This window comes from Numenius arquata, chromosome 1, assembly GCF_964106895.1.
Source record: "Numenius arquata chromosome 1, bNumArq3.hap1.1, whole genome shotgun sequence".
Classification (NCBI taxonomy): Eukaryota; Metazoa; Chordata; class Aves; order Charadriiformes; family Scolopacidae; genus Numenius; species Numenius arquata.
The window spans coordinates 11,895,979-11,915,094 of record NC_133576.1 but is presented as its reverse complement, the minus strand read 5'-3'; the positions used below and the strand labels follow the sequence as shown (position 1 = coordinate 11,915,094).

Here is a 19,116-nt window from a genome sequence, read left to right as displayed (position 1 = left end):
TGCTATGAACAAAACTAGAATGGAGGCAGAGGTAAAAATATGAATTTTAATTCAGAGCATTTAGTGTATTTACAATAGAAAGTTACTCTCTGGTCAAGAGACTTAAAAAAAAAAAAAAGTCCACGTTACAAATGTGTGGACAACCTGCACCTGATGCAGGCTAATTGATTTTTGCTACTTCTGCTTCACCCAGGGTAATACCCATGAGAAAGCGATGGTGAGAGCCTGGAGATGGCACCGAGTCGCTCTCACACCCAGGTAGCAATCACAGAATGCAGTCCAGGAAGTAGTGTGAAGTTATTCAGCAGTTACTAAATATATATATAATTATATGTACACAGTCCCATTTGAAGTTAGATCAGATTCAGCGAATCGTTCAGAGATTTACAAGCAGGTAGACACAAGCCTACGGACCTGTGTGCAAGCACAGATTTGCAGAGGGGCTCACACCACCAGGTACATGGGTACCTTCCCAGCTGGACAGACGTATGCATTCCTTCCCACTCTGCACCTGGACAAACACACAGGCAGGTGTTTTGTTAATGCTATTTTACATGTTTTTTACGTTCAGGGGGAAAAAAAAAAATTGAGAAAAAAGCACCAACCCTCTCATCTGACTCATTAGCTCAGAATCCTTATTCCTCTTGAACCTGAGGGAAATGGGGGTACAGAAAGGATAACGTCCTCCCGTTTCTCACAGAGCCACCACTTCTGAATCTCCCTGACTCTTTTGCCACAGCAATAACTAGTTGATACCAAAAGAGGGCAATCCTCTCCTGCTCCCAGAAACGGGCAGAGCCTCCCACCACTTCCCTTGAGTCAGATGTAGCAATCAAAAGGCTGCAATGTGAGCCAGTTCAACCCTCTGATCTTGCAGAAAAAAAAAAAAACGTATCTGCAAAAAGCAAGCGAGTACTTTACCATCTGAACAACCAGCTTAACCAAGTCACCTTACAAGTTTACACACCACATAGTGGGTCGAGCACCACCTGTTTCAGCAACAATTTGCCCATAGAAGTAGCTGAGCTATCAAGTCACACTGAGCTCCTGTTTTTATCTTGGTCAGAGTCCACACACCACTTCCTTTATGAGGTGCTTTCCCTCCTCGGGAAAGGAGTTGTTGCAGAAGCCTCTCTTGGCCTAAAGGTGTTGAACTACATGGTGGTTGAGAAGCAAACTTCAGCCTTCCTCCAGCATCATCTGCTGCTGTCTCCAACAGACCCAGATGAGGAATGTTAGAAAGATAAGGAGGTATGGGAAAAGGAAGGCAGGAAAGGAAGGGAGATATAGTCCTCTCTTAAAAGTCATAACTAGGGGAACTAAAGCAGAAATAGATTAAAGATGGCTGTGGAGGCTGCAAGGTTGCGGAGAGTTCTGGTTTAGCAAAGCCTCTTGAATAGCTTCACTGCAGCCACTCAGCTCCATCTGGTTGAGAACATAGCTGATGTGCTCCACAGTTGCACCATGGCCCATCTGCAGTTTCCACAGTCTAAGCATTTCGTACTGGGCATCTCGTAAACGCCGATGCTCCATCTCAATTCGTTCTAGATCAAAGTCACTCAGACCCAGCCGCCTCACAAACTCTTTCCACCGTGATGGCGGTACATGATCTACCACAGTGTAGAGAATAGCAGGGACTGTGAAAAGAGAAGAAATAAAGTATGAGAAGCAGGATTGTGCAGCCTCAAGGAGAATGTGAATAATCCAGGGCTGAATGGTGCCTTGGGATCATGCATTGCCCCCTCCTGTTCAGGTCTTCTACAGGGTAGTCACACAGACTCCTGTGATGTCCAGACTTGCTCTTAACTCTCAAAAAGCAATGGGATGCTTCCATGTGCTCTTGTGTAAAGTTATGAGCTGAGCTGAGCACACATGCTTAGGGCCTTGCTGCTACACATTCCTGCCAAAAGAATGCTCTGGGTCACCATCCCAGAGGTGTTAAGACTAACAACGTGTCATCATATATGACAATCCATTTTGCTGGTTGGGAAAAGGGACAACAGAAAGACCTCGTGTAAATATTTAGCATATACAGGCTCACAGGCTCTGGTCTGGCCTTTGTACTTGTGCCATGCATGAAGCATATACACAAGTCATGTGCACCGGGTAAGGTCTGTCCAACATCCTCCTAGATGCATCTGCTTAGTCACGTTCTCATTTGCCTGGGGAAGGAGGGAAGTATGGGGGAGTTTCACTTACTGTCTGGAAGCTGTGTCTTCCTGGCAGGTCTGACACAGTCTGGTAATTCATGTGAACTTTGCAGCAGAGGTGCAGATGGTAGTGGTGCTGCATTCACTGACAATTCTGTTTCCTTCTGGGACTCAGGAAGAAGGATGGAAATTTCACTTCTTTTTACCTCAACCTGAAAGACACCTTTTCTTAGTCTAGAATCACCTGCAGCAGCACAACACACCTGTCTCCTGCAAGGAACCACTAACTTTATATACTAAAATTTATCCAAGATAGGTGGGGAGCAGGTGTTGAGGTTTTAAATCTTCCTATATGCCTTGTTTGAGCAGAAGGCACCAAACATTTCTTTCCAGTAGAACCCAAAAAGTTTAACTCTCTTTTGGCATCAAAAACCAGTAGTCTGGAAAAAATGTGTCTTTACAAAATGAAGTAAGGCTGGGACCCAAAATCACCACCATTCTAGAAGCTCCACATACCTCCTTTCCCATCAGCCTTCTCCGCAAGGCTGTGGAAACCCCACCTCAACTACTGCTTGGGCCCTCTTAATTGCACAACAACACTGGACCTGAGAGAACACTATGAAGCAACACTGAGAGGCTTATGGGGTCAAGATCTGAAGTGAAGTAAAATTAGTTAAATCCTCCAAGCTTGAGGTATATAAGGGGGAAAAGGGATTAAGGACCAGCTATCTGGAAAAAAATGCATCCAGAAAGAAAAAAGCAAAAACCCAGGAGTTTGAAAAGCACCCTCTAGAAGAGGGGAAGTAAAATGTCAATGGCTTCACTCTCTACAGGAAAAGACTTCAGAATTAAACAGCCCTATTACTCAGCTCATTTGAAAATACAAGGCCTGAGAACAGCCCACGGGGAAAAATGTTACACTGGATCCCAGACTAACATAGTCGAAAGGGGAAGAAAAGCTCTTATACCCAACATTTTGCTCACCTCCGATACTGGCTCCTTGGTTGTCTGCGGCAAAGAAACTTTAAAGAAAAAAAGAAAGCAAACATTATTTTCACTTCCTCTCTTCCCAGAGAAAAACAGGAAAGCAGCTATTCACAATCCTACCCTCACAAAGGTTTTATAGCAAAATGCACATCTCCCAGCAATGAGCTCACGTGCAATTCCAGTCACAGCTATGGGCATAGATGCAGAGTCGCAAGAACTGCAACAATAAGCTTAGCTGTTCAGTTCCTCATGTTCCTCTGGCCTTGCAGCAAAGCAATATAATTTTTCCCTCACACGTGTACACATCGAAAATGATGTCTGTCCCAATTAATATCACTGCTAATTAATATACACTGCTGTACTCACCACAGGAGTAGAAAGATGATGCTACACCATTTTTCTGGATGAGCTTCACTACTTTATTTACAATGTAGAGGACAGAGATAACTCCAAATATTGCAACGATGATGCCAAGGACAAGGCTCCCATCTGGACAAAAGGGAGAGGGCAAATAAGTGACTGAGAAAGGAAGAGATTAAGTGCAAGAGGAAGAACAACAAGTGAAGACGTGCAAATGGTAGGGAGAAAAAGAATAATGGTTTGAGAGAGTGGAGAAAATAACACTTGACTGAAGTGTTAACAGAACAGAAGACCACACTGAGAAGATTCCACTGTCCCTCAGTTCCCCCAGTACTCACTCAGCCCAGACGAAGTTGGTGAGGTAGTCACTGGGCTATGACACTGCAGGCATTCTTCTTCACTGCAGCTGTACGAGCAAATCAGAGAGGTGAGTGTGCATGAAATGAAACACCACCCATTTGCAACAATCCTAAGTCACAGAGAAGTCAAGATGAGCCTGCAAAGCAGAGCAATGCAGTGTAGATAGTGACTTTGGGTTCTTAGTGGGCTGATGCCTACACGGAGAAGACTTGGGGTGGCAGAGGGAAAGACCCGATTGCCCCAGAAAGGCAGAATGTTGTAAAGTTATGTCAAGATGGAGAGCCTTGAGAAAAATTTCCTCCCCCTGTGGGACCTGTGTCTGCTGTCTCTCCTACTCAGTGGAGGGGCATACAGAGGTAAAAAAACTCACCTGTTGCAAGACTTGCAAACATTATTAAGTGTCAGGAAGAATCCAGGCTTACACCTGCAAATTGTGTCTCTGTTCTTTGAACCTGTAAAGAAAAGAAGAAACCGTAGCCATAATCTAGACAGCGAAGAAAACAAGAGGAGAAAAATCCACTCCAAAATGGGTGGGAGATTATCCTTCTTTGAGCCTGGAGAACTGCTACTGAAGAAGCAAAAGAGGATTTGGTCTATGTTCAGGACAGGACTGGGGGAGGATAAAAATAATAAAAAGTAAGGGTACCACTGTCCTGGTAGGTTGGGGACCTCTGTAGAGGCTCAGAAAGGGACTAAAATTACAGTGCAGCTGAAATTGGTCTAACGGATAATGACAGTTCCAGCACAAAAGCGGGGAAAGTCACTCAAGTTCAAGCATGACCGGAAGGGGAAATCACATTAGTCGGGCAAAGATGAGGGAGAAGTGGTCCCTGAGCAGCTGGGACTGGTGAGGAAGTCAGTTCAGGGCAGGGAGAATCACTTCAAGCCATGGGACACATATCCACTCTTGTGATCTGGTATGCCGTGAGTGGAAGGGGTAAGAAATGAAAGAGCTACTGCATCTAAGCAAGTCACAGTATGGAGACTGAGTAAAACAGGTGTGGGGAGGAGCAGACCAGAGTAGTGATGGAAGTGATAAAGTTGCATGAGTGAAGGAAAAAGGTACTAGAACAAGCAGCATGCATTCTTGTGGCAAGCAAGGGACAGGACTAAAACAGTTCTACTTCAGCCAAAAGGGAAGGAAATTGCTCAAGGGCAGCATACGATGATGACCCTTGAGGATAGGTGTAAGCATGGACACTGTGACAGAGGAAGATTACTGAGCCCCACGGGTAACACATTCACCAGTGAGACAGCAAGCCTCATGCTAGGTAGGGTAAGAGACAGGAGAGGGATCAGGAGAAGCAGAATTTGCAGAGAGGAGGGGATAGCTTTAGGACAACAAAAGAAGGAGCATTTAATGGACACGAACAGAATTAGACTACAGCACAAAGTAGAGGGCGGCATGCAGCATTTGGTTAAGATCTCTGATTCCTGACTGGAGATGAGGCAGCTTGGGACAGCTAGCATGGGTACTTCCAGACACCTGCACCATCCCCAGGTCACACCCCATGCCACTGGGTACTGTTCAGCATTACCCGAGCAGCTCTTGACTTTAAAACACTGCACAGTATGCTGTGGTGGTTCAGCAACCAACTGACAAGCAGTTCATCTGGGCACTGGGACCAGTGGTATTTTCAGCCATTGTACTCAAAGTGCTTCCAGCATTTGGTGAGGGAAATGCAAGACCATCAGGAGAAATATCCACACAATGACAAAAAAAGAAAGGTAAGGGGGAAATCTCCTCTAGAGCATAAAGACCTTGCTTCAGCACATGCAAGGCAGAGATACCAAAATTAAGTAGAAAATATCTCCTCAGAACAGCCAAAACTGAAAAACTATTCAAGGACAAAAGGAAGGTAGAAACTGTGACAAAAAACTGGGATTGATGCCAAGGCAGGCAACAAATGGCAGTCTTTCTGGGGAAAAGAGGCAGGGAAAACCAAGAGTTGTTCCAAAACTACAATTACTTCAGGGCAAGGCGCTGCAGCTTGTTAGAAAGTCAACAGAGGGCTAGGGCTGTTAATGTCTGCCCTAGTACAGTATGTCCACACTGGAGCCATATTCATGCCATACTCACAGTTGGCAATAATCCCATTGACACATGAGCTACAGTTCCTACACCTGAAGTGATCAGGCGGGCCAATCTGATATTGATTCTTCCGACAGCCGCATATAGTATCTTGCTTTGGGGTGCAAGGGCTCTCTACTATCTGCTGGAATTCTGAGGAAAGAAAGGAGAAGTGGTTATTCCAACCTCTTCCTTCACCTTCAGCTGAGAGCACTGTTATGATGACAGGTATTGCTATCCCCCTAACTTTCCCAGAAAAAGACAAAACGGCCTGCAAACTGTGTCTCAGACTGCAGTAATTTTGTAACCCTTATTCCTGCTGTCCCCAATCCCTTCCCATACACTGTCCTTCTGCCCATTCAATTGTTTACCATTCCAAGCTTCCTCTCCTCACTCGCTTTGCCACCCCCTCCAGCCCCTCACCCACCACTACCACCCATTTTCCTCAGGTCCTATAGGTAACTCACCTGTACGGCAATGTGTACACGGGAAGCACTTTGACATGGTGTTATCAACAGCTGTGAATGTGCCATTAGCACATGGAGGACAGACAGGTGCCTGGTCAGGCCGCTGACAGTCTTTTGCCTTGTAGGTACCTGCAAGAAAATCACGTAACAGAGCTCTGAGAGGAATGCAAACACATTGCCTTAGGGAGGATGGGAGTCATTGATTCCTCAGAGAAACCCTGGAGCTGGTAGCATAAGGACCAAGTATGCTTCCTCTCACCAGTGTGAAGGACACTGACAGTCCAAAAGAAGAGGCAAGGAATAAGAGTTTATCTGGGTAGGGATAGGTATCGAGGAAAGGGAGCACTCATGTAGCTGTAGAACAGTTTGACAGTGTAGGACAGGGAAAGGCCTCTAAGGTAAAGGTCTACCAGTGTACTTATTTTACATACCTGCATGGCACCTCATGCAGCAGTGGGTCTTTCTGGGATGTAGATATTGTCCTAGTTGACACTGCATCTGCCTCTTTTCTCTCCTCAAGGGGCTAGAGGGGTCTCTTCCATCCAAAGCTACCCCATGGGCTTGCAGTGTATATGGCACCGGAGCAATTTCTACAGATTCCTTTGTCAACACGCAGACAAATGTTAGGATAAACTGTAAATACAGAGGGAGAGAGAGAGAGAAAGAAAGAGGAAGAGAAACAAGGTGAGAAAACATATACCCTTGCAAACTGCCCAGCTGACTTCAGCACTTACAATTAAATCTTATTATAACAGATTTAATTCAATAGACTTAACCAACTCTGATATCAGGATCCCCCACTGACAGAAGTGTGGGGGTAAATTATTTACAAAAAAAAAAAAACACACCACCAAACCCACGCCTGTCATCTGTGTTATTAATATGCCATATTATATGCCATGTCTCTATAACAAACTGGTTGTATATAAAGCAAATACTTTTCATGACGTGCAATTTATAGATGGAATGCCTTGAAAATGCTGCAGCTTGCAAGAAAGTTACTCAAGAGCAAAGGAATGTTTTTATTAAGGAAGGCAGTAAGACTGCCCATCTAGAAACAGTTCCAGTTCCAGGAATGCATCCACTACTTGCAGTTCAACTGAATAAACCAGACGGGAAGTTTGGAATAAGAAGGCAGAGGAGGATTTCACTGCATGCAAAGTACAGAAAAGCTTCCAAAACTCCTCCTGAGCAAGCCAGCCCTAGAAACACGGGAAAGTTAGGTTTTCAACTTCTCCCCCTGACAAAAGTATATTCTTCCTTTTAAACTGCAGCTGTTAACATTCAGTCTGAGCAGCGTGCCAAAAAAATGTGCACTTTTTTTTTTAAAAATTCCTTTAAGATTTACTCCGTGGGTTTTGGTTTTTTTTTAATTTTTAAGATTACTGTTGTCAAAAAATTTAAGAGAAATATTAAGATTAGCATGACTGCAGCAGTATGACTGTAAGAGTGTGTGTGCGCACACACAAGAGGGAACAGCAGAACAAAGGGTTAAAAGAACAGCCTGAAGGACACCAATGCCTGGATATTGTTTTCAGGACACTATTCCCAGCAGTGAAATTGAGAAATGTACTGCTTATGTCATGGCCAAAAGGACAGAACTCTGGTAAGACCACAGCATAGATGATCATCAGCAAAAGACCCTGCACCAGGAGGGTGGTAAAGAGATTGCAGCAATCACCAACACGATTCCTTTGCCTGTTGGCTCAACAGAAAAACAGACCCTAGTCATGTATTTCAAACATGCATTCAGACAATGAAAAAAACATACAATAACAAAAAGGTTTAAAAAATATTAAAAAACAGAACTGGGAAACAACTTGACGCAAGATTTATGCAGCCTAAAGTCAGCAAGTTTCTACAGCAAAGGCCCATCCCATCCCAGCCAATGACTCCTGAAGGGCATGATGGACTTGTCTAAAAAAACTAGTTTGCAGTGCCATGAAGAACCCCAGCAGCACAATGAAGACTTGACAGGGAGTGTCCCTTGTTGCCTGTGTTGCACACAGTGATTCTGGCCACATCACCTGGAAATATCACGTGTTCATGCTTCTGAGTATGTCACTGAGAGTGTGTGCCAATGCATCAGATTGTGTGACTGCATGAAAATCAACTCTTTTTTTTTTTTGCAAAAAAAATACCACCCTATCTATGCAATCTCACGCTGAGTTTTACTACATTAACTTCCCTACATTGTCACGTTTTCCCAGCTTGCTTTTTTGAAAGTGGTAAGGTACCCAGCTTCAGAGTTCCGTTTCTTTTTGCTGTTTCAGCTAGGAGAGTTATAGCAAAAGCAAAGTAAACCTATAAGGGTAAACCACAACGCTGATACTAATTTTGTGGTTGCAAGCTTAAGAAAAAATATGCAAAATGAGATGGCTATGACAGCACCATGCTGTCCTGTTTCTCTCTCAAAATTAAAGCCTTGGAGGAGAAAGGTACATACATGAAAGCAACCTAAAACCTCAACAAGGATAGGACTTTGCAACTCCTGACAAAGCCAAAACCCCATTTTTCAGAGAGTTCTGTCATACAAAGACATATTCAATAGAGCAGAGGCTAAAATGGTGAACAGGAAAAGGAGAACCACATATTTAAATAGCTATCATTTCAGACTTAATTAGCTGACCACAGGATAAATGTGAGCACTCCAACAACTCAGTAATAAATAACACTTGTTTCAGCAGCTGATAGTCCTACAAGACCAACTGCTTGCAGGAAAATGGGTAAAAGATCGTTCACACAGATGGTCTGACAGCAACAACTAAAAAATCCTGATTCTCTAGCCAACGATTAATCCCCTGACATGGAAATATATACAGCTGGCCCACATGTCAGCAATAGAAACAACACAGGAAACCATCAAAGATCAAGCCAAAAACGCAGAGAAAATTGGTCAGATACACCTTCAAAAACAAAAGAAAACAAGAAAGGTGTTTTCAATTTTTCAGACTAAGTGAAAGCGTGTATATAAGTGTAATCAAACCAGAGTTAACACATTATTACTGATCAAAATCTGAGGAACAGAGAGTCACAGACCACAAGTGACTCAAACCAATGACTTGGCCTTCCAGAAAAATCATTCACATGGCAGAAAAAAAACCAGCATCATCTTAAGCAGCTTCCCAACCCATTCAGCAGTATACTGATTTATACCAATGACAGACTTCATAAAATTCAGGAAATACATTAAATTAGAATAGAATATTTCAGTTGGAAGGGGCCTACAATGAATACCTAGTCCAACTGCCTGACCACTTCAGGGCTGACCAAAAGTTAAAGCATGTTATTAAGGGCATTGTCCAAATGCCTCTCAAACCCTGACAGACATGGGGCATCGACCACCTCTCTAGGAAGCCTGTTCCAGTATTTGGCCACCCTCTCAGTAAAGAAGTGCTTCCTAATGTCCAGTCTGAACTTCCCCTGGCACAGCTTTGAACCTTTCCCACACATCCTATCACTGGATCCCCGGGACAAGAGACCAGCGCCTCCCTCTCCACTTCCCTCCCTCAGGAAGCTGCAGAGAGCAATGAGGTCGTCCCTCAGCCTCCTTTTCTCCAAACTAGACAAGTACAAAGTCCTCAGCCATTCCTTATAGGACATTGCTTCCAGGCCTTTCACCAGCTTTGTTGCCCTCCTCTGGACACATTCCAGGACCTCCACATCCTTCTTAAATTGTGGCACCCAGACCTGCACACAGCACCCCGGGTGAGGCCGCACCAAAGCCGAACACAGCGGGACCATCACCTCTTTTGACCGGCTGGTGATGCTGCGTTTGATGCACCCCTCGTGGCTGCCAGAGCTCAGTGCTGGATCCGATTGAGCCTGCTGCCCACCAGCACCCCCAGGTCCCTTTCTGCAGGGCTGCTCTACAGCCCTCCTCTCCTAATTTCTACTTGTGCCCAGCGTTACTCCGTCCCAGGTGCAGAACTGCATTTGGACTTGTTAAATTTCATCCCATTAATCATAGCCCAGTGCTCCAATCTATCTAGATCCCTCTGCAAGGCCTCCTGTCCCTCAAGAGAGTCAACAGCACCTCCCAGCTTGGTATCATCAGCAAACTTGCTAATGGTGCATTCAACTCCCGCATCCAGATCATTGATAAATATAGCGAACAGAACTGGCCCTAGAACTGAGCCCTGAGGAACACAGTTGATGACTGGTCGCCAGCCAGATGTAGCTCCATTTACTAAGCACTGAAGCCTCACATCATTGATAACAGCTCACCACGGCAAAGTTTAGAGGTCTTCTACAATTGAAATAAGGTCATTTTCCATCATTAGATTTACAACATGCTCTGATTCCACTCACCAGGAGAAAGAACTAGTACCTACTAACCAATGCTGCCACAGTAAAGTGGACAGCATATATTACCTAAGCAGAATGATAATTCAAACCACCAAACCACATCATGCACACCGGTGATTCACATTTTTAGTGAGTGGGGACTGCCCAGGAAAAAAAAAAAAAAAAAAAAGAGTCAGCAGAAACTATAGGTTTTACTACTGAAACTGCTGCAGAAATAAACAAAATATGGCAGATGAAAACCAGAATGCTGCTTCCTTACATCATTCCACCCCTCTGGGTGACAGCTATGTGCCCTGCACACATGTGAGGCAATCCTAGTTCCTTCTCATGTCTCATGCCACCACTCACTGCCTGACACTACGGTGAAAAAAAGCACTGCACAAGCCCAAAAGCTCTTCTATGCAAAATTTTGGCAGCTGAGACAAGAGTTAAGAGGCCCTGCACCACCTTCAACCTCAAATATTCTTGAATTACTGTCACCACTACAATCACACCCTTGCTGCTGCTTCTGCCTCGCTACACCATGCACAGATAACTGCAAGTGAGGTGACATCTCTGATGAGTAAGTCAAAGAAAGAAAGAAATGGCAAATATAAAAGTGAAGAATGCAGCAAGATGTAAGAAAGATGGGGGCTCACAGGGCTGGAAATAAGAAGGGACATTTGAGAGCACTGTTCTCAGGCCAAGGAGAAAAAAGGGACAGTATCCAAAACAGAGGGACAGTGCAGGGAAGCACAGCGTTATCAGGGCTACTGTATTATCACCTGCCAACATCCACAAAGCTAGGAAATACCAAATTACTCAGCACAGATGCCACAGCTCTGTATCATGTGCTCTGTCTTCCCTGTGCAGAGCTGTGGCCCTGCTGCTGCCTGCAGGGCTCCCTGCTTTCAGGGAGAAGGGTGGAGGAAGCAGGTACAGTGACACCACAGTTATGACAGTACGATGGGAAAGAGAGAATGGAGAGGGTTGTGCTGGGAGCACAAGCTTCTCCTACAAAGGTAGTGGATGCCTAGTGGTGTCCAGAGTGGACAGGGTCAGTCACAGAAAGCAAACTGAGTGTGAAGGGGGGGGGGGGATTAGACAGGTGGGAAGTGACTCCTGCCCTGACGCACAGATCCCACACCTGTTCACGGGAACTAACAAGAATGCAATACTTGCCGGAGCAGAAGCTGTATTCCAAACAATCAGTATTCCAAAACAGTTCGAATAGTATTCACAGAATCACAGAATGATACGGGCTTGGAAGGGACCTCTGGAGATCATCTAGTCCACCCCCCCTGCCAAAGCAGGTCCACCTAGAGCAGGTTGCACAGAAATGTGTCCAGGTGGGTTTTGAATGTCTCCAGAGACAGAGGCTCCACCACCTCTCTGGGCAGCCTATATATTGCCCATCACTAGGCTAATGTTTAAAATAGATCCAAATAAGTAATTCCCAGAGTTTAATACGATAGCACAAAGCTGAAAATTTCAGAATAAAACAATTTTATAAATCCAGATGTGCTGTTAAAATCCAGAGATTAGGAGGCTTACTCCTTTTTTTTTTTTCCACAGATCTAACATATTCATCATGAAATAAAGTGTTTCCCCACCAGCAACTTATTCAACTGCTTCTCTCAAAAACAGACTTCCATTTTTTAGTAGCTCTTTAATTACAAATTCCATTGGTAAACTAAAGAGTTACTTGGAAATAAAAGGCATTACAAGTCATTAGAATTTCTCAAATATTTCTTAATAGAAACTTCCCTTTGCTTAAAAGTTCAACATGACACACACCAATGCATAAGTAATCTACGTATCAGTCATCACAAGTCTTTTTAATGAGTCATAATAAATGAGCCAGCTTGGAAGTTTGGAAGAAAACAGAGATCCTGCTCAGAGTAATAAGCTACCAAAGAAATCAGGGTACAAGATTACCCTTCTGTTCTTTGACTGCTTCTGCCATTTCCAAAAGCTCTTCGAGGTTCGCCTGTTTTTTAGTTTGCTGCACAAAGATGCACAGGAAACCAGAACTTCTGCTTTACACATTGAAAAATGTGTATTAAAGCAAGATTTACAGGAAGCTTTTCTCACAGCTCACTAAAACATGGAAAGGTCAAAAGAAGGATACAAGAGCTATTATAATAAATAATCCTCCATTTTATGAAGATCAGACAGAGGAAATGCTGTATTTAAGGCCTTGTCTAAAGCCACGAAACTGATAATAGCTTTCAGGCAATGAAGAAAGGCCTTAGAAATCTTAATTTAAAAAAAAACAACAACAACAAAAAAAAAAATCACCACCACCACCAAAAAAAAGCCTGTTATTTATCTATAAAGATCATGAACTTCACACCTTAAAATATGTGTGTGCATATATACAGTAAATTAATTTAGGAGGTTTATTTCATATTAGCAGAGATAAAGAAAAGAGTAAAAATGTCAGTAGGTGATCACAACCGTAAAAAAATATCTTTTTAATTTTTCCTTAGAGGACATAGTAGTGAACACTATGTCAGAGTCCTGAGACACAGACAGGCAACACCCCAGTATTTCGCCTGCCTGTGTTCTGGGCTGACAGCAGAGCTGGTACAGCCCCGCATCAGAGCGCTGTTGGAGCGAGAGCTGCAGGAAGGCTCAGCAGAGGCATTTCCCTTCCATCCCAAGATAGTTTTCAGCTGGGCACAAGCCCTTGGCCCCTGCCCACGCTGTGCCGTCCTCACACCCCTTGTCAGAGATTCATCAGGTGAATTTTTTAAGAGTCAGATGACTGTCATGTGCTGAATCCTATTCACTGGAACTGATATACTCCTGTTTGTTTTAATAGAGAAAGCTTTGAAATGCACTTTCCATTGTCTGGTTCCCAAGACCACAGTAGAAAGGGCTGTGTCACCAAGGGTTCAAAGGAAGCACCCAGTTACCCAGGGATGAGGCCAAGATTATGGAAGAGAATACCACACATCTGTCCCAAATTAAAAGCAAAGCCCCTTTGCGATTAGACTAAAGACAATGGATAAGAAGCAGCTAAATGACAAAATTGGTTTTACCCCAAATAACACTGCTAATGCAGAAAATGGATTACTTAAGAAAAAATAAGGGAAAGCCATCCAAAATGACAATACTCATCACTTGTGAGAACTAAAATTACCACATCATTTAAATTGGCACAAACCCAACTATCAACATGTTCCGTTTGGCTAGAAGTAGGTGGTCATCAAAAATAGAAATTAAAATTAGATTAATAAGCAGATAAAAAGTGGAAAGAACCTGGCTGGACAAAGCAATCAGAAATGCAATCAAATGCTGCGCATTATTAGGAAAAGATTTGAGAACCAAATGGAAAGCGTTGTTATGCCAATGTATAAATCCGTAAGGTTTGAATACAGACTAGTTCTGGTCTCCAATCCTCAGAACATAACACGGATATGACACAGAGAAAGGTAACAAGGATGATCAGTGGTACAGAATGGCTGCCATAAGGGGAATGGTCTGTAAACGAGTCAACTGAGCAGAAGATGCTAAAGTCACGAATGCCATGGAGAAGGCAAACTGGGATGGCTGTCTCTCCTCTGTCTCTTCCAATGCAAGTACTAAGAGGCATCATATAAAACAAGCAAGAGACAGGTTCAAAACAAACACAGGGAGATAGTGGTTTTTGGCCAACACATAGCTGAGGTGTGGGACTCCCTGCCAGAGTGCTAGGGGTGACAGAAATGTGCCTGGATTCCAAAAGCAATCATCACACCCATCAGCAGCAGAAAAAACACACTCACGGGTCTGAAAGATGAAGACACCATTTCGACTTGGGAACTCCCACAGCTACAGATCACTGGAAGCCAGTAAAGTATTTTTGGTTTTGATTATATGCTTTCCCTGCTCTGAAACCCTTGGTAGACTGTTGGAAATAGGATGGTAGGCCCAACAGTTCTTTCTTGCAATGCATGTGGTGGCTTGCTTTTTCAATTTTTATATAATGTAGCTTCTAACATCAAAATTGCAATTCTTCCCTTTACCTTCTGAAGGAATCAGTGCCAGAAGCACCTTGGGGGCTATTTTGCCTTTTTTCCTTCATAAAACTGACCTTTTTTTAATAAATGAAACTGCTTTTTTTTTTTTTTTTTTAACGAGACAGAAAACGCATTGGGCTCAGCAAAGAAATCTGCCATTTTTTCCACTGTGAAAGTTAGGAATGCACAGGGAAAACACGGAGAACCTGGAAATGAGCTTAAGGACACACACAAAAAGAGAAAATGCATGGAATCAAGCTACAGGAAATTATGAAGAATCAGAGGAAACATAAAAGAATCAGAAAACTAGAAGGGGGCATCAAGGGAGTAAGAAAGGGCATGAGGGCAAACGCAGGACGCATGGAAAGTAAATGGAAGATGGAAGGGCATGCAACAGAGTGAAAATGGTAACACTGAAAAAAATGATTTAATGGAAAAAAGAATCTGTAACAAGCAAGTGTGGTGTTATCGAGAACTCGAAATGACATGTCAATGGGGGGGAAATGTCCTCAAAAAAAGAAAACCCACTGAAGCACACTCTTCCTCCAGCATATTTTTTAACTGAAGGCAATATAATGAATTTGGGGAATCCAATGTTTTCTACATTTTATCACCAATAATATCAGTAATACCACATATAGCATCTGAATTACAGCAAGATGTGTGCACTTAGCTCAGAAATACACTATTCCAGGTTTGCTAACTACTTTGAAATCCGTATCTGTGTCATCTCAAATGTTGACGTATCCTACCTAGCTCCTGAGATGGTACGTGATCCACAGTTAAAGAGTTGCGGTGTGGAGTGCTCCTGCTCCACAGTTTTAGTTGTGTACTCCTGCCTGTGGTAGTTGTAACTCTATTACCTGGTTTCCAACAGCTTCCTAGCGCAAAAAAAGAAAACTTAGAATCATAGAATGGTTAGAGTTGGAAGGGACCTTAAAGATCATTGAGTTCCAACCCCCTTGCCATGGGCAGGGACACCTCCACTAGACCAGGTTGCTCAAAGCCCCATCCAGCCTGGCCTTAAACACTTCCAGGGATGGGGCATCCACAACTTCCCTGGGCAACCTGTTCCAGTGCTTCACCACCCTCACAGTAAAGAATTTCCTCCTAATACCTAATCTAAATCTCCCCTCTTCCAATTTAAAACCATTACCCCTTGTCCTGTCACTACACTTCCTGACAAAGAGTCCCTCTCTGGCTCTCCTGTAGGCTCCCTTCTGATATTGGAAGGCTGCTATGAGGTCTCCCTGGAGCCTTCTCTTCTCCAGGCTGAACAACCCCAGCTCTCTCAGCCTGTCTTCATAGGGGAGGTGCTCCATCCCTCTGATAATCTTCGTGGCCCTCTGCTGGACCTGCTCCAACAGGTCCATGTCCTTCCTGTGTTGAACTTCTGGAAGACGGTAACTTTGAGCAGGGGCAGTCACAACTTTCTGACAGCAAATCAGCTAACCCAACATTACAAGCCTAGTGCAGTCAGGTGCAAGCATTTGTTACTAGGGTGCTCAGGTATTTAGGGACAAACCGTTTGACCCTGTAACTTCTATACCAGAATTTACAGCTACGTCATGATGCTAAGTGACATCACCCCTACTGTCACAGCTTTACCTACACCTGAGGCAGGAGAGGAGCGGTGCCCAGCCCGGGCGGCTCCGCGCCCCCGGCAAGCCTCGGAGCAGGGATCACCGCGGGAGTTCATGGCCGCGCTGCGGGCTCTGGGAAATCCTCCGCCATTCCTGTAAATCCAGCCGCCTTTTCCCTGACTCAGGGATAAATCCCGGAAACAGCGCCCAACGAACCCAGCGCCCAGCGGGGAGAGAAAGAGGGAGGGAGCACCACCGGCCTGGCCTCGCCTCACCTCAGCGGCCCCGCAGCGCCTCTGCCCGGTTACCCCGCAGACGACGGCGGGCCAGGCGCGCCTCGGCTTCCCAACCGCCTGTCGCCGCTCCTGTCTTGACACCGGCCTCCCCCCTCCGCCATCACCGCCCACCTCGCCCCTCCGCGGGAGAAAATGGCTCCCCGGGCGTTGCCCGCTCACCGCCCTGTCAGGCAAGCCAAAGCCCCCGGAGGCACAGGGAGAGCCGTGCGGCAACGAGGAGGGGCGAAGGCAGCCCGAGCCTGAAAGCCCGGCGGCGGGGGAGGGCGGCAGCGCACAGCCCCGTCCCGTGTGGGGAGCGGCTCAAGCCCCCGCCGTGACTTACCGTCCCCAGGGAGCTGCAGGGCAGCGCCGGGCCGCGCATGGCTCCACGGCCCCCTACGTCCCCATGGCAGTGTCCCCCGGCATCCAGAGGTAAGGAAGCCGCCCCAACCCCGGCTGGAGCAGCGCGGAGCGAAACTACCCCGGCTCCGGCTTCCTGCCGGCAACCGGGAGGAGGAGGGAGGTGGCCCCGGCGCCGCGCCGCGCCCCGCCCCGTCCCGTCCCGTCCCGCCCCCCGACGGTTCTCCTTAAAAACCGAAACGGGCGAGCCGAAATAAAAAGAAGCGGCGGGGCACGGCGGGGTGAAAACTGCGAGGAAAACGCACGGGAAAGGAGTCAAAGGAGGCTCGCCGTAGCCTTAAAAACTTCCTGGCATGCGTTTCGCCTGTCCGCCGTACTTTCACGTTAAGTTTGTGTGGAAACTCAACCACGTAGTTGTAAGAAAGTAACTCTTTGCATCCTAACTGCCTTGTCGGCACCTAAATGATTTTAAAGGTACTTAACAGCCAAACAAATAGCGTATTCAGAGTATATATGCCCATCCCGTACTTCTTCATTTAAAACGCATTTTCTTGTACGCTCCAGTGAACCAGCGGCGTTGACAGTGCAAATATAAGAATGAAGAACATTCTGCATAAGGTCTGCTTCCCTTAACCTATGCTCTTAACGATAGTTTTTAAAATAAAAAATCTACAGTGCGGAATGAGTGGCTAAATGACAAAGAACTCCCCTTTCTTTGTTGCCCGTTAAGACCCTGCCCCTGTGTTTCAGAACTATTTCCACTCTTGAGATAACGAGCTGCACGTGTTAGTTACCTGGTTTAGCTGCTAGTTACTCCTTGCCCTCCAGGAGTGGTAGGAATTGGCCGTTTGTTACTGTAAGCGGCGGGTATCACGAACGGGAGGGACCGTGGATGGAAATGGCTGCGGCACCCATCTTCCAGCGGTCAGTCTGTTTACAGGGAATGCTGCTCACCGCTGTTTTCTGCAGTTATCTCCCTATTACAGCATTAACTTGAGCTACTGAGCGTTCCTTTGGAAGAATATTTCTATTTCATGTCTGTAAGGATGTGTACAATTTGCTCTGTGCGCTGCCTGAAATGCTGCGGACAAAGCCAAACACCTCCATGGACTGCGTCTCCTCCACAGTTGCTGATCTACGGAAGCCAGCAATGGCACAGGCGCAGCACAAAACGACAAGGGCCACGCAGCTACAAAGCTCTCTTCTGCACTTCAGGGTTGGAACAGCTCTGACTTTCCAGCAGCAGGTTCCAAGAGGGAAGGAAATAACAGCATAACCTGTTACCAGGGTGCAGCCATCTCCAGGAATTGAGATGGGAAAGATTTATCAAGTTTTGTCTAGTTCGTTTCCTTGCTTTGAGCGAGGATAATACAAAATTAGCCCCTAGAGGAAAAAAAATCTCATGCACCGATGAGTACGTTCTGTGGAGGAAATCCCATTTTTAATGGATTGTTTCAGATTTGTCACATACTGTCCTATGAGTGGATGCGGCACACCCTTCAATCTTCATGGAACTTCAGCCTTCCAAAAAAAGCAAAAGCATTTCTCTAGAACTTCACGAGTGTCAGAGAAATCCCCCACAGAGCTTCACGTTTGACTCGTCCCACAGCTCAGGTAGGGAAGACCGACCTCGCAGCCCCACCGCACGTTTGACATTAAAGTAAATGTCAAATGCATGGCCGCACATCCACTTCCCAGCTTTTGCCAGAACCGGCAAGCCTACGCCACCCTCCCTTCCCGCCACTTCCGTCTGGCCTGCCAGGCCTCCCGTGTTTCCCGAGGCTCTGCGGCTATGTGCCACCAAGAGGACCGAGCCCAGCTCGCCACCCTCCCTATCACACAGCAGCTCGTCTATCAGCGCGGCCGCTTGACTCCCCGCCTGCCCGGGCTCCCGTTTCTCGCCGGCCCCTCTACGTGAAGGACGGCCCCGGTGGAGCGGAACGGCTCTTGCCACCGTGGACAAGACTTTTTACCTCAGGGGAGGCTACCGTTGGCCCGCCCGCGCGCGCGCCCCGCAACGCGCCGGGACCGCCCCCACGAACCGCCCGCTGCCGGGGGGTGGAAGGGCTAAACGGGGGCGGGGGCGGCGATTGGCCGGAGGGGAGGGAGGGGGCGGAGACCGGCGGCGCTCCCGGCGGGCCCCGCGCCGTTTCCCGCCGCCGCGTCGCCATGGCAACGCCGTGAGGCGGGCAGCCCGCCTTGGCGCCGT

At 46.0% G+C, this 19,116-nt stretch overlaps 1 protein-coding gene across 1 annotated transcript; it reads right to left on the bottom strand.

Annotated features, from left to right (window-relative positions):
• Positions 1-33: 33 nt before the first annotated feature.
• Positions 34-17,045, bottom strand: TNFRSF1A (TNF receptor superfamily member 1A). The gene is made up of 10 exons (XM_074155068.1): positions 16,891-17,045; positions 6,827-7,028; positions 6,396-6,524; positions 5,938-6,081; positions 4,228-4,309; positions 3,836-3,903; positions 3,504-3,626; positions 3,135-3,172; positions 2,200-2,362; positions 34-1,637 (listed from the first exon to the last, which is right to left on the bottom strand). The coding sequence occupies exons 1-10, from the start codon at positions 16,927-16,929 to the stop codon at positions 1,336-1,338; spliced, it is 1,290 nt and encodes a 429-aa protein (XP_074011169.1). The 5' UTR covers positions 16,930-17,045; the 3' UTR covers positions 34-1,335.
• Between the last annotated feature and the right edge of the window lie 2,071 nt (positions 17,046-19,116).

Coding starts and splice junctions, on each gene's coding strand:
- TNFRSF1A (XM_074155068.1), bottom strand. CDS start 16,929: ATGCGCGGCCCGGCGCTGCCCTGCAGCTCCCTGGGGACG. Junction 6,525..6,826: donor CTGCATGAGGTGCCATGCAG/GTATGTAAAATA, acceptor ATTTTCTTGCAG/GTACCTACAAGGCAAAAGAC. Junction 3,173..3,503: donor ATCATCTTTCTACTCCTGTG/GTGAGTACAGCA, acceptor TTTTCTTTAAAG/TTTCTTTGCCGCAGACAACC.